The sequence below is a fragment of the Saimiri boliviensis genome, chromosome 8, assembly GCF_048565385.1.
Source record: "Saimiri boliviensis isolate mSaiBol1 chromosome 8, mSaiBol1.pri, whole genome shotgun sequence".
In the NCBI taxonomy this organism is placed as follows: domain Eukaryota; kingdom Metazoa; phylum Chordata; class Mammalia; order Primates; family Cebidae; genus Saimiri; species Saimiri boliviensis.
The window spans coordinates 95,890,963-95,903,885 of NC_133456.1; the positions used below are offsets into that span (position 1 = coordinate 95,890,963).

A 12,923-nucleotide genomic window follows, 5' to 3' on the forward strand; every position below is an offset into this window, starting at 1 on the left:
TTGGATAGGAAATATTGTGATAAAGATAATTTTAATTAATAGAGTCTCTTTAGCAACTAGGATTATAATTTTCATACAATATTTAATATGCATTTTACTAAGGTTGGGTTGCAATTTTATCAGTGAAATAGGCTATATTAAAAATGATATTAAAACTTGAAATGGTTGTTAATTAAGCCATAGATCCTAGACTAATATCCATTTGTGTTGTGAATGGCATGTCTGTCTTTCACTGCTGAATATTTAAAAGTAAAAATCTACAGGCTGTTCAAAATCACTTTAGAAGATAATTTATAAATACTTTTATCCTGTCATTCCTAAATGTGTATATATATTTGTATACTTGTGTGTGTTATATATATATATATATATATATATATATATATATATATATATAATTCCAGCAACATTAAAACATGAAAATTGTATGGAATTTTGTCTTAACTTGGGGCTTCCCCCACTAAAAACCCCCCACAGATTTTCAGGTGAGAGATGATGTGTTCCCTGTGTTCATTTCTAAGCATAGCAAAATTAGCTGATCTTGAAGGATACCTGTAGTGTGTCAGCTTTCTGGTATTTATAGGTCATTTTGAAAGCATTTGGAATGACCTAAATTCTTTAGCTGTTTCTGCTCAGGATAAACTATTCCTTTGAAATTTGGTAGTTTCTTTCCAAGAGGACTATTTGATTTTTATCTCGGTCTTCAGAATATTTTATAAGTTTTTAAGGAGTCAGCTAGAATCTTAAAGCTTGTCCTAGCTGATTTATCAGACTGGTGGTATTGCTGAATCTGTTGCATTCTGGGTTTTCTGGGATTCCTAGTTGAGAGAAGAGTATAGCTGACAGCATTGACCTTTATTCTATTCCTCTCTGAGACTATTGGAATCTCCTCTTCACCTTTCATGTCTGGAAATTGTATGTAAAATTGGAACACTTTGCAAATGCAGAAGAGACTGCTTGCTTTTTTCTTGTATTTTTATCTAGGGATGTGGCTTGGATTGTATAAGAGTTGAAATTTTGTTTTAATTCAAGGTGCCTTAAACTAGACTGAACTCTGGGGCTGGAGTTTTGAGAATCTGGGGAAAATGTCTTTTGTGTTACTCCCCACTTTGGGATTTAACGAAAAAGTAAATATTTAGATATTCATGTATACCTATATACCTGTATACATGAACACACGCGCACAAACAAAATCACACTCACTTCTCCACATTTTGCTTCACCTTGATTATTATTCCTACCAAAGCAATACACATTAATTTAAATTTTTTTCTGTCATTATCTTAGTAGTGAATATCTTCCATTACCTCATCTCTCAACTAGTAATTGTGTTTAACAGTTCAAGACATAGTACTTAGCTAAGATGAATTCAAATTTTACAAGGAAGTTTTGGGTAAGAAAATTTAACTATTTCATTGTATATATGTAAGTGGGAGGTATAAACAGCATGATATATGCTAAAAGTATATGAATGTGAATTTTGGCAATCTGCTTTCTAGCCATAATATGGATACATTAGATGGAAGGGGTTGTTTTTTGCTATTAGATTTTTTTATTATGGTAAGATATACATATATAAAATGACCATTTAACTCTTTTTAAGTGTATAGTTCTGTGACATTAAGTCCACGCACATTGTTGTGCAGGCTATTTTAAAATACATTTTTGGGTGGGGATGAAGGTGCATGGTCTGTGAGAAGAGTATACTTTAGAAGCTGATTATTTGGCATATTTGTCTATAGTTTGTTTCCATGCCTGAAAAATACACACACACAATTACTTTTTCCCAGTAGTCTTAATGCTGCTTTATTTTCTTAGTTTTGTGTTCTCTCTAAAGGATTATTGTTGGCTTAAATATTTCCAGAGCATTGTAGAGATGTGTCAGGGTAGAAATTTGGTAGTAGTTAATGAACACATGCCAGGTCAAAATTATTAGGAGGAAAAGTTTACGTTTATTTTAAAATTAGTGTTTTGTGTATAGAGAGACACTGCTTACAGCTTTTGAATTATTTTTGTATCTTTTGCCCACTTTTCTATTTAGACATTTGTTTTCTTACTGACTTGTAAAAGCTTTTTTTTTTTTTCTTCCTGTTTAAAGAGAGTAGCCCGTCGTGTATTGGCAAATACTTACTGATATTGCTGTTTGGCTTTTGACTTTGATGTTTTGGTATTTAAACAATATACTTACAGAATTTTAAAAATTATATCTAAATATATTAATATTTTTCTTACAGTTATTAGGCTTTATGCTTAAGATCGCCATACTGCAAGATTACTATTCCTTTGTATTTTCTTATTTTATGATGTAAATTTTAGTGTTTAGGTATTTGCATTTAAATATACCTGGGTTTTATTTAAATAGTATTTACTGTGTTAATGCATTTTATGCTGTAAAATAAATGTACATGTTAATTTAATAAGAATTTAAAAATACACAAAATATCACAAAGTAAATCTGGTTTGATATTTGGGAATAATAGTAAGATATGCATAAGAGAATCCCAGCATAGAGAAACTACCAGAATGTATTCATAAAGTAGAATGAAAAGAAGATGATCTTTGTAAGTGAGCACAAGGTTTGAGAAGAAGGTAGAATAGGGAAGGCTTGAATGCCTAACAGAGAAATTTGCATTTATTTTGATGAACACTAATAATTAACAGCCCGGATCATAATTTACAAAGGACTTGTTATATGTAGTTGGCCCTGTGTTTGCATCTGTGGATTCAGCCAACCTTGGATAAAAAAATTCCAGAAAGAAAAAGAGTAAAAAATATAAGGACAATACAAGGATAACAATAATACAAAGAAATAGAACGTAACTACTATTTACATAGTATTTACCTTGTAATAGCTATTGTAAGTAATTTAGAGGTGACATAAAGTATACTGGAGGGTAGTGATGGTTATATGCAAATACTACACCTATATGAGGGACTTGAGCATCCTTGGATTTTGGTATCCATGGGGATCCTGCAACCAAGCCTTCTTGATACCAAGGTATGATTGGTTTAATATGTGTTTGTGTGCTTGTTTTTAAGCCTCAAAAGATTATGTGATCTAGGAGTTGTTAGATTTTATTATTGGTCTTAAAAGATAAACTTAGTTATGTTAAATTTTTTTGGAATTTGAGTCTACACTGATTCATGAATTGGGCAGCTTCAGACCATAGGAGGCATGAAGCAGGAGGAGGTTCAAGGCAGCAAGACAAGCGAAATATTTGATTGGTTAGAAGTTAATTGTGGTTTCTGATTAGTAAAGTTCCTAGTTAGAGGTTGGAGGTTTCTGATTAATTTATTCTAAGTTGTGTTTTGGTTTGCCTAACTAGGAACTCAGAATGCTGGAGCCATCTTAGCACTAATGGTCTCAGCTTTCTGATTAATTTTTTTTTAAAACAATGTAGAAACTAAAGCTTTATAATAGTTACATAAGAATGATTTAAAAAAATTTTAATTTTATAAAGCAGAGGAGTGATTTAAAAATCATTTCAAAGAAAGAATTAGCCTTGGCTGGGCCCAGTGGCTCATGCCTGTAATCTCAGCACTTTGGGAGGCTGAGGCAGGAGGATCACTTGAGGCTAGGAGTTCGAGACCAGCCTGGCTAACATGGCGAAACACTGTCTCCTAAAAATTCAAAATTTAGCCAAGCGTAGTGGTGCACACGTGTATTCCCAGCTACTTGGGAGGCTGAGGCATGAGAATTGCTTGAACCCAGGAGGTGAGGTTGCAGTGAGCCAAGATTGTACCGTTGCACTCCTGCCTTGGTAACAGAGGCAGATTCTGTCTCCCAAAAAAAAAAACTAGCTTTAGACATTTAGTACCTATGACATACAAAACTATGATATACTTAGAAGATGGGGAGGAATCAAAGGGAATTTCAAACAGATTCCAGGTAAATGGTAAAATTATTCATCCATAAATGTAAATTTTAAGGAAATGAAGTGAGACTTCAAAAGAGCCAGGGTCTCGCTGAAGTGCAATAGCTCAATCACAGTGCACAAACTTCTAGGCTAAGTGATCCTCCCTCCTCAGCCTTTTGAGTGGCGGGGACTGTAGCTGTGCACCACTATGCCTGGCTAATTTTTTATATTTTATTTTTCAATAGACAGGGTTTCGTCGTGTTGCCCAGGCTGGTCTCAAACTCCTGGGCTCAAGCAATTCATCCTCCTTGGCCTCCCACAGTGCTGGGAGTTATAGGCGTGAGCCACCATGCCTAGCCTGAAATGAGATCTTAAGAAATTAAAAAACATTTTCATTTTGGATATGTTTTGGGGATATTTAAATGAAATAATTTTATTGATTTCTAACAAAAATATCAGTATTTTGAGCTGTAAGATATAGAGGTTATTTCCTAGTAACACTCCCCAACACTGACACATCTACATATCTAATCACACTCAATAGAGGAAGCTGAACTCCATAAGAGGTTAAAGCTTCCACCGTTGCATAGTGGCACAGGGTTCAAGTAGAATTTTCATTCCCAATCTGATTCTTCTTTTATTCTTCCCATTTGGGACCAACTTGTACTTGAATGCTATGTTTTTTGTTTCTTATCCACTTGAAATGACAAATGAAGGAAGATATGTGGGCATATTTAGAATATTTTCTTAGTTATTTTAGGATAGTATTTAATGTATTATAATGTATACACATTAGATTTACATTAGTATATAAGTATATACTATACATGTATAGCATATACTGCAGTACAGATACTAAAGTTTATATTAGTGTATTTTATCTTCAAGGATCCTAATAATGTTACTCAAATTTCATTCTCTAGGTGTGAAATGTCATGGTTAGGAAGGGTGCCAGATGTTGTTTCCATAAAGAAATAAGCAGTATCATCTTAAACAAACATTGAAGTATACAAATTTCTGACACCGTTTCTATAAATGAGAATGTATTCAAGAGATAGCACATCTCTCCTTTGGATGATTTCCTTTAATATTGCCTTGTGGCCACCTGAGAAATTGTACTTACTTGTTGAGAATGTCAGATATTATTTAAAAAAACAAAACAAAACTTGAAGCCCCCAAATCTATAAAAAAATTAGTCTCTAAAACATGAAGTTTTTTTTTTTTTTTTTTTATGGCCTTGTACAAGTAGTGATGCTTTAGGACTCTACACATTGTTTCACATTATGTAGGGTAGTCAGCTTTAATAGAAGTAGCCTTTCGGATCAAAACAATGTTTCTTCAACTTTGAATTTTGACTTAACTGGCTCAGAAGAAAACTTAAAACTAAAGCTACTTAGAGCTTCCTATTAGTGTTGGCCTGCTCAGGATTGGGGTTCAGAAGCTAGGAATGAGAGGGTTTTCCAGAGTCTCCGGAGTTTATTTCTTAGTTTGAATCTAGCTAAGTTACCACTGTGCATGATGAGTTTGTTTTTAAACATTGAGGTCTGAGGTACTTTTTTCATTTTTGAAAGCAATCTGTGGTTTTGAATTCTAACATTTGCAGTTTACCACTTTTTAAACTATACTACCATTGAAGTAATAAATATTCACTCATACTTGAGCATTCATTATCCAGTAAAGTGTTAGGTCTCATGTATCGATATGTTAAAATGGCTTTACATCTAATGGGTTATGGTGTTTGTATTTAAATGAATATTTTTTTTAATCATCTGTGATTTGGTTGAATTAGTTTCATAGGATAAAATACTGACTTAAACAATCATTGAGCCTGCATGAGATTGGAATAATTAAGTGATGGTTTCTTTATGAATATAATTATTTTGAAAAATACATGAAACACATAAGTATTTCCCCAGTACTTATGGGTATCTTCTTCTTTACAAAGTATTTGAAACATGGCTGGAAGAAAGCTTGTTAACATGAATTGAATAATTGTAAATGTTAAACCTGTCCTATCAGATATAACTTACCTAGCATTAATGTCTACTTTTCCCCTCCTTTTTTTGCCAACGTAAAGTGGCTAAAAGCCAAGGTAAGAGACATTACTTACTTGATCCACAGTATTTCCTCTATATTGATAGAGGCTGCAGAGCCACTAAAATTTGAAAACTCTTCTTATGTCTGTCTGCTTTTCCCTGTAGGATTTATGTAGATTAAATATACTCAAATTCAGTTCAAATAAGCAATATTTAGCTTGGCTGTGTTAATATATCAAAGATATATTGACATCTACATTTATATAGGAACATTAATTTTGCTAACATTTATTGCTTTGCTCATTTTTCGATAGTTGCCTTGCTTTCATTGACTTACAATTAGGAGGTTTCCCAGACATCATATGTGACTTTGTTACTGAATTGCCAGGACGAAGATGATTTTTCTGATGGGTATTTGAGCAAATTGACAAGTAAGATCTATAGTTTATGCACACATTTCAAAAATTTTAGGAAACCCAGTGTTTGAATGCAGATAAGTTTGATCTCAGTGAACATGTTTAATAATAAAATATAAAATCCAGTCATTTTACCTGTATTTTGCTACAATTTGATATGAATGGCATAAAATGATAAGAAAAACCAGGTGCAGGTGATTTCTTCACTTTTTAAACTGTGGTACCAAAGTCTTTATTCAGACTGTCTGGGAATCCTTAATTCACATTCTGATATTAAAAAAAATAATACATGGTGTTAAAACACCAAGAGAACAATTTGATATAAAAATAAAAGCATTTCTTTCCACATCTTAGCATGGAAATAACCAGCCTGCAAGAACTGGCACACTGTCGAGAACAAATCCTCCTACTCAGAAACCGCCAAGTCCTCCCATGTCAGGCCGGGGAACACTGGGGTAAGAATTCAACTAGGTTTTACGAAAGAATTCATATGCTAAAGGAAAAGGTGTTTCTGTGACTTAAATAAGTGTATGGGATCCTTGCCATACTACCCTCTCTATGTGACACTACCTTTTACAAATTTACTTTAATTCCTCTTTTCCTGAACAGAATCCCAAATGAATCTAACTGCTCTGTAATATTCTCTATAATCTGTACCAGGAAAGTTTTAATATATGTATATATAGTATTATTTATTTTTTTGTCATCTAATTTTTAAAAAATATAAATCTGACTTGTTTATTTTAAAGGGAGTGGTTAGAGTATTCCAAATGGTACCTTTGCATATGTTTATAGTATTTATATTATAGAACTTTGACTAGTGGTTGACTTTTGTGCAGTATGGCTTACTAGTCCACAGCTCTTCTGTTTCCCCTATTATGTGGCATCTGAGACTTAGGGACTCTTTACTTTAGAAAAGTGTGCACTTTATATGTAACTCTACTTGTGCTGGTAATCTTAGGCCTCTTCATACTAGAGTAGCTCCATGGGAAGTCCAGTTGGACAAGTAGAAAAGATAACAGTGGCTTCTCCTTCCTAATTCTCAGTGTACTAAATACAGTGAATACTTGCCAAGGCATTACATTTATTTAATATTATTTTTAACACTGGAAATACTATATTGGATTTCTTGCTTTTTGGTGGAGGGGTTGTTCAGCACTCTTCTTTTAAGAAAGTCCTAGTTTTCATTTTTATTCATTAAACCCTTTTCCCCTGGGGGGAAAAAAAAACATGAAGTTATTAAACTGAAAAGTTAAAATCATTTATTGAGAAATTAATGATCAGAATGTACATCTCCATTTATTGCCATGTCGAGAGGAATAAGTTGCACCTTCCTATGTAAATAAATTTTAGCTTCCTATTTAAAGAATAGTGGCGTATGGGTGACTGAGCTGAGAATAATGTACATTTTAAAGTTGGGTATTACTGGGCATTAAAAAAATTTTAACCATAATTTTTAGAAATAAGGTTAGGACTTTAAATTACCCTTTCCTATGTTTTTCGTAAGAAAATGTAACAAATTTTAGTTTGTATGTTAAAGTAACAAAATTCATATATCCCAGTGAGGAATATTTTTACAAACTACCAACTTTATTGTTATTTTTTAAAATCCTGGTATATATTGTCACAAAGGGAGACTCACATATTTTTGGGAAAAATACTACTTTATCTTTTTAATTCATTATTCCTTTCTCCATTATGCTTCTTTAGACGGAATACTCCTTATAAAACCCTGGAACCTGTAAAACCCCCAACAGTTCCTAATGACTATATGACGAGTCCTGCTAGGCTTGGAAGTCAGCATAGTCCAGGCAGGACAGCATCTTTAAATCAGAGACCAAGGACACACAGGTGAGCCTTCAGGTTGAGTATTTGAACATCTCTGAAGTGGGTGTTACTGACTGGTGTCAAACTCCTATGTAGGTGCTGAGTAAAGGTGAAGTGCCACTCTAATGCTAATACCAAATGTAAAAGTTGGTGGCATAATACTATATGTGTTCCTGTAAGTTTGTGTTACAACTTCTGTTTTTTTTCAGATTTAAATAATATTCATTGTACTATTAATGGATTGTTTGTATTTCCTCCTTTTAATAGCGGTACAGATATATATTTGGTTGAAGACTAAAGAATGTTTTAAAATGTTCTTTCAAAAAAGTTCAAGGCAAACCACTCAAATACTTTTGGAGAAAAGATTTAATATTACAGGAATTATACAACATGATTTAAACTTTCAGAGATTGAAGGAAAGAAGATTGAGCTTAAATCTGAGGAAGACTTTATTAAGAGAATCAGTATACTAGAATATGTTACTGTATTTATTATTTTTAAATGTCCTAAAACACTATCCAATGGGTTTTTAAAAATTTAGTTATGGAGCATAATAAGCAGTCAGAAAAGTATCCACTTTATTAAGTATGCAGCTTGATGGATGGACACACACTCATATAACTATCACCCAGATCAGAAAAGGGAACATTACCAGCAACCCAGAGCCCCCTCATGCTCCTTCCCAGTTATCGCCTTGACTTCCTTCCCCCAAAATGTAGCCACTTCAATTTTTGAGTGCTTTATAAAACCAGATAAATTTATTATATACCCTAATTTGTTTTATTCTTCAGTTTTCTCTCTCACTTAATAACTTGGGCAGGGAACCTCTCTTTTACCTTCACTCTTAGGTTGGTAAATGAGAGATAACTTATCAAAATGATTTATGGGAATTCCACTAAATAGGGTATATCAAGATGCGAGATGCTAGGTAAGTGATATTTATTACTGTTGCTACTGTTAGTAAACAAATTGTTAAGTTGACAGCTGCAAATTCTGTATCAGGTCAGGTTCATTGAGAAACAAAATTGTTCTCTTTGTTGTTGTTGAACTATTGAATCAAAGTATGGTTTTTCTCTATAGTGGAAGCATAGTTCAATCATACTCAACAAGCAGTTATTAAGTGTTGTTCATTAGATGTTAGGCTTATTTACCAATAACGTGTATTTCTTTTTTCAAGAGCTCATTCTATTAGAATGGGGATCAGCAAAATTTTTCTTTGAAGGGCCAGATTGTCAATATTTTAGGATTTATGGGCCATATGGTTTCTGATGCAATTACCCAGATCTGTCATTGTAGCACAAAAGCAGCCATCGACAATATGTAAATGAATGTGGCTGTGTTCCAGTAAAACTTTATTTATAGCACTCAAATTCTAATTTCATATAATTTTAATGTGTTACAAAATATTATTTCTCTTGATTTTTTAACTATTAAAAAATTAAAAAATGTTCTTTGCTCACAGGTAGTAAAAATTGGGCAATGGACCAGTTTTAGCCCACAGGCTGTAACTTGCCAAGCCCTTGTTGGAAAAAAGGCAGCTTCAGACAGTGTGTTCATGACTGCATTGTTCACTGCTCTTCATAGTGGGTTTTGAATAAACACTTGTTGACTCACTGTACTGTAAGATTTTGTTGGTGATAAATATTTCAACAGAGATGGTTTTAAGTACTATGTTTTCATTATATTGGTTCCAGATAGGTTGAGAAGTGGAACCATTTCAAATATTAAGGTTAAGATTTGTGATGAATAGTTAAAAATTTTCGACACACACACAAACACACACACACACACACACACACTCTCACACTCACTCACTCACTCACTCACTCACACACCCCCGCCTCTTTCCCGCCCTCCCTCAGGTTCTGCATTTCCAGAGTCAACCAGTCTTGGGTTGAAAATATAGTATTCATGGAATGCAGAACCTGTGGATACGGAAGACCAACTTTTCATATCCGCTGGTTCTTCAGAGCTAGCTGCAGGACTTTAACATCCATGGGTTTTGGTATCCAAGGGGGTTCTTGGAACCAATCCTCCAAGGATACTGAGGGATGACTATATGACATAAAAGGAGTATTTAGTGGCCTTGGGTGATTACAGCTTTTTAAAAATATGTCTCTAGAATTGCTTTTTCACAATGTTTTTATTTTTTCCAGTGGAAGTAGTGGAGGAAGTGGAAGTCGAGAAAACAGTGGTAGCAGTAGTATTGGCATTCCCATTGCTGTGCCTACACCTTCCCCACCCACTATTGGACCAGGTATGTTATTTATTAATCCATGTTTAACACATGATAGTATTTATGAGCTTTATTGTGGAAGGCTGAAATAAATTAGTCGTATTGAGTAAAATTATTAAATTTGTGATTGTTGCTAGAACAAAGGCTGATAACAAAGTTATCAATATTTTTAGATTGCTTTTTACAGAGTCTTTAGGATTTCACCAGCTGTTTCTCCTTATATATGGTGCATATTAAGTAGTTTTGTGAAACTACTTTTTGTTGGCCATTTTGCTTTAGAAATATATTTATTCCTCAGTGTTCATGGGGGATGGGTTTCAGGATTCCCCATGGATACCAAAATGCATGGATGCTCAAGTCCTTTCTATAAACTGGTATAGTGTGATTACTTATAATACCTAATACAATATAAGTGCTAATTAGTTATACTGTATTGTTTAGGGAATAGTGACAGGAAAAAATAAGTCTGTACATGTTCAGTACAAGTGTAGCCATCCATTTTTATTTCCCCTGAAATCTTTTCAATCTGTGATTGGTTGAATCCATCAATGAGGAACCCATGGATATGGAGGGCTTACTGTATTTGCCTAGTGCACTAGTTAACAATGACAGTTATAAAGGTGAATTATGTTTCTAAGAGTTGCCTTGCAGGGCAGTATACACTCTGGTGTTTGCTTATTTTGTGACTTTATTACATTTATCTATGATACTCAGTATATATTTCAGTAAAATGCAATAAATGTAAAATAAGATTAAAATAGGAAAGTTATTTTACTTTTTAGAAAGTATAAAAATTTAAGAACTCCCTGGAGAGCATTAAATTAGCCCTTTGATTTTTAGTAAGTGAAATGGCAACTTTTTATATTGTTAAAAATGTATATTTTTAAAGTATGATAATGAAAAATGGTGGGGAAAAAATTCTTAGCTTTTCAAGCATATTTTTTAAAAGAGGAGAAAAAGCCACTTATAAAAACAGGCATATTTGTTAGTTAAGGCAGGTATAAACTCAGTAGCCTTTTTACTTAGTAAAATTCTTATTCGTTTGAGCATGCTTTACATACAGGTATCTTTTTTCTTTTTCTTTCCGAAAAATTGTACTTTCTTGCTGCTTCAGAATGTTTAGTTTTCTTTTCTTGTACTCTGACCTGAATTATAAACTATTTTATTAGAGAACATTTCTGTCCCTCCTCCTTCTGGAGCTCCACCAGCACCACCTCTGCCACCACTTCTCCCAGTGAGCACTGTGATAGGTGAGATTGCATAGCCATTGGAGCCATTGAACTTACTTTGCATAATTCATAATAAACTCCTCTGTAGCTAGTAGAGTGCTAGCTTTTATAGTTACTAGGTTGCAGATGATAATACAAAGATTAAAGTATTAAATCTAATATCACTAACTTCTGGTGAAAGGCTTCTGCACTTACACAGTAAACAAATATAAAACAACTTTTTCTATAATATGAAATGCGTGGTTTATAACCAGTCTAATGTGTTTTTATTTGTTGTTTGTTTAGATTTTTCTAATCTAATCCCCCCACCCCACGTAAGTGAAACTTGATTTGGGACTCCCTGGTATATACAGCAGTCAAAGGATCAGGGCGAAGGTGGGGATAAGAGGAGAAAAATGGAAAGGAAAATGATACGTGTGAGGTGGGGCACTCTGAGTCAAGTTGAACATATACCTACCTACCCTAGATTTATCAATTTCATTTCTACATACTTACCCTAGAGCACTAGTTCTCAAAATATGGTTAAGGGACCCCTGAGGAATACCAAGATCTTTTCATGTTTTTGAGGTCAGAGCTCTATTCATTATTTGCCTTTTTCATTCTCATTCTGTTATAATGATACAGTGGAATTTTCTAGAAGCTGTATGCAGTATGATAAAGTCATTGCTTTGACACCTTAATGAAATGTGTACTTGTGTATTCATGTGTTTTAAAGATATATCAGTTTTAGTATCTAATAAGGTAAGTGTCTGAAGCTATAACCCATGTTAACAAAAAGCCTTTTGGGGTTGTCTAATAGTGGACCTTAAGACCAAAAAGTGTGAAAACCGTTGTCCTAGAGCAGTGGTTTTCAGGGTGTCATCCCCAGACAATCAGTATCTGAGAACTAGTTAGAAATACAAAATCTAAGGCCCATTCCAGACATACTTCAATCTGGAAACTCTGAGGATGGGGCCAGCAATCTATGTTAGAACATGCTGTTCGACCGGGCACAGTGGCTGATGCCTGTTATCCTAGCACTTTGTGGGGGTGGGGGGTGAGGCAGGTGGATTGCTTGATCCAGGAGTTTGAGACCAGCCTGGGCAACATAGCAAGACCTTGTCTCTGCAAAAAATAAAAAAAATTTAGCTGGGCATGGTGGTGCACACCTGTAGTCCCAGCTACTCGGGAGGCTGAGGTGGGAGGATGGCTTTAACCTGGGAGGTAGATGTTCCAGAGAGCTGAGATTCTGCCACTGCACTCTAGCCTGGGTAACAGAGTGAGATCCTATCTTAAACAAAAAATAAGGCCTCAAGAAGAAATATTGATTAATGGTGAAGTTT

The 12,923-nt window shown here is 34.0% G+C and overlaps 1 protein-coding gene across 15 annotated transcripts in view; it reads left to right on the forward strand.

The window, feature by feature from the left end:
* Positions 1-12,923, forward strand: part of ABI1 (abl interactor 1) — a 128,632-nt gene that overhangs the window by 99,736 nt on the left and 15,973 nt on the right. For 5 of the 15 annotated variants that reach the window (XM_003930676.3, XM_010341249.3, XM_010341254.3 and 2 more), the window contains exons 4-7: positions 5,935-5,949; positions 6,664-6,764; positions 8,020-8,160; positions 10,293-10,393. In XM_003930676.3, the coding sequence (XP_003930725.1) occupies positions 5,935-5,949; positions 6,664-6,764; positions 8,020-8,160; positions 10,293-10,393 (358 nt within the window). Of the gene's footprint in view, positions 1-5,934; positions 5,950-6,663; positions 6,765-8,019; positions 8,161-10,292; positions 10,394-11,541; positions 11,623-12,923 lie in introns of all 15 variants that reach the window. The other 10 variants (XM_010341251.3, XM_003930677.3, XM_003930682.3 and 7 more) reach the window with 3 other exon arrangements.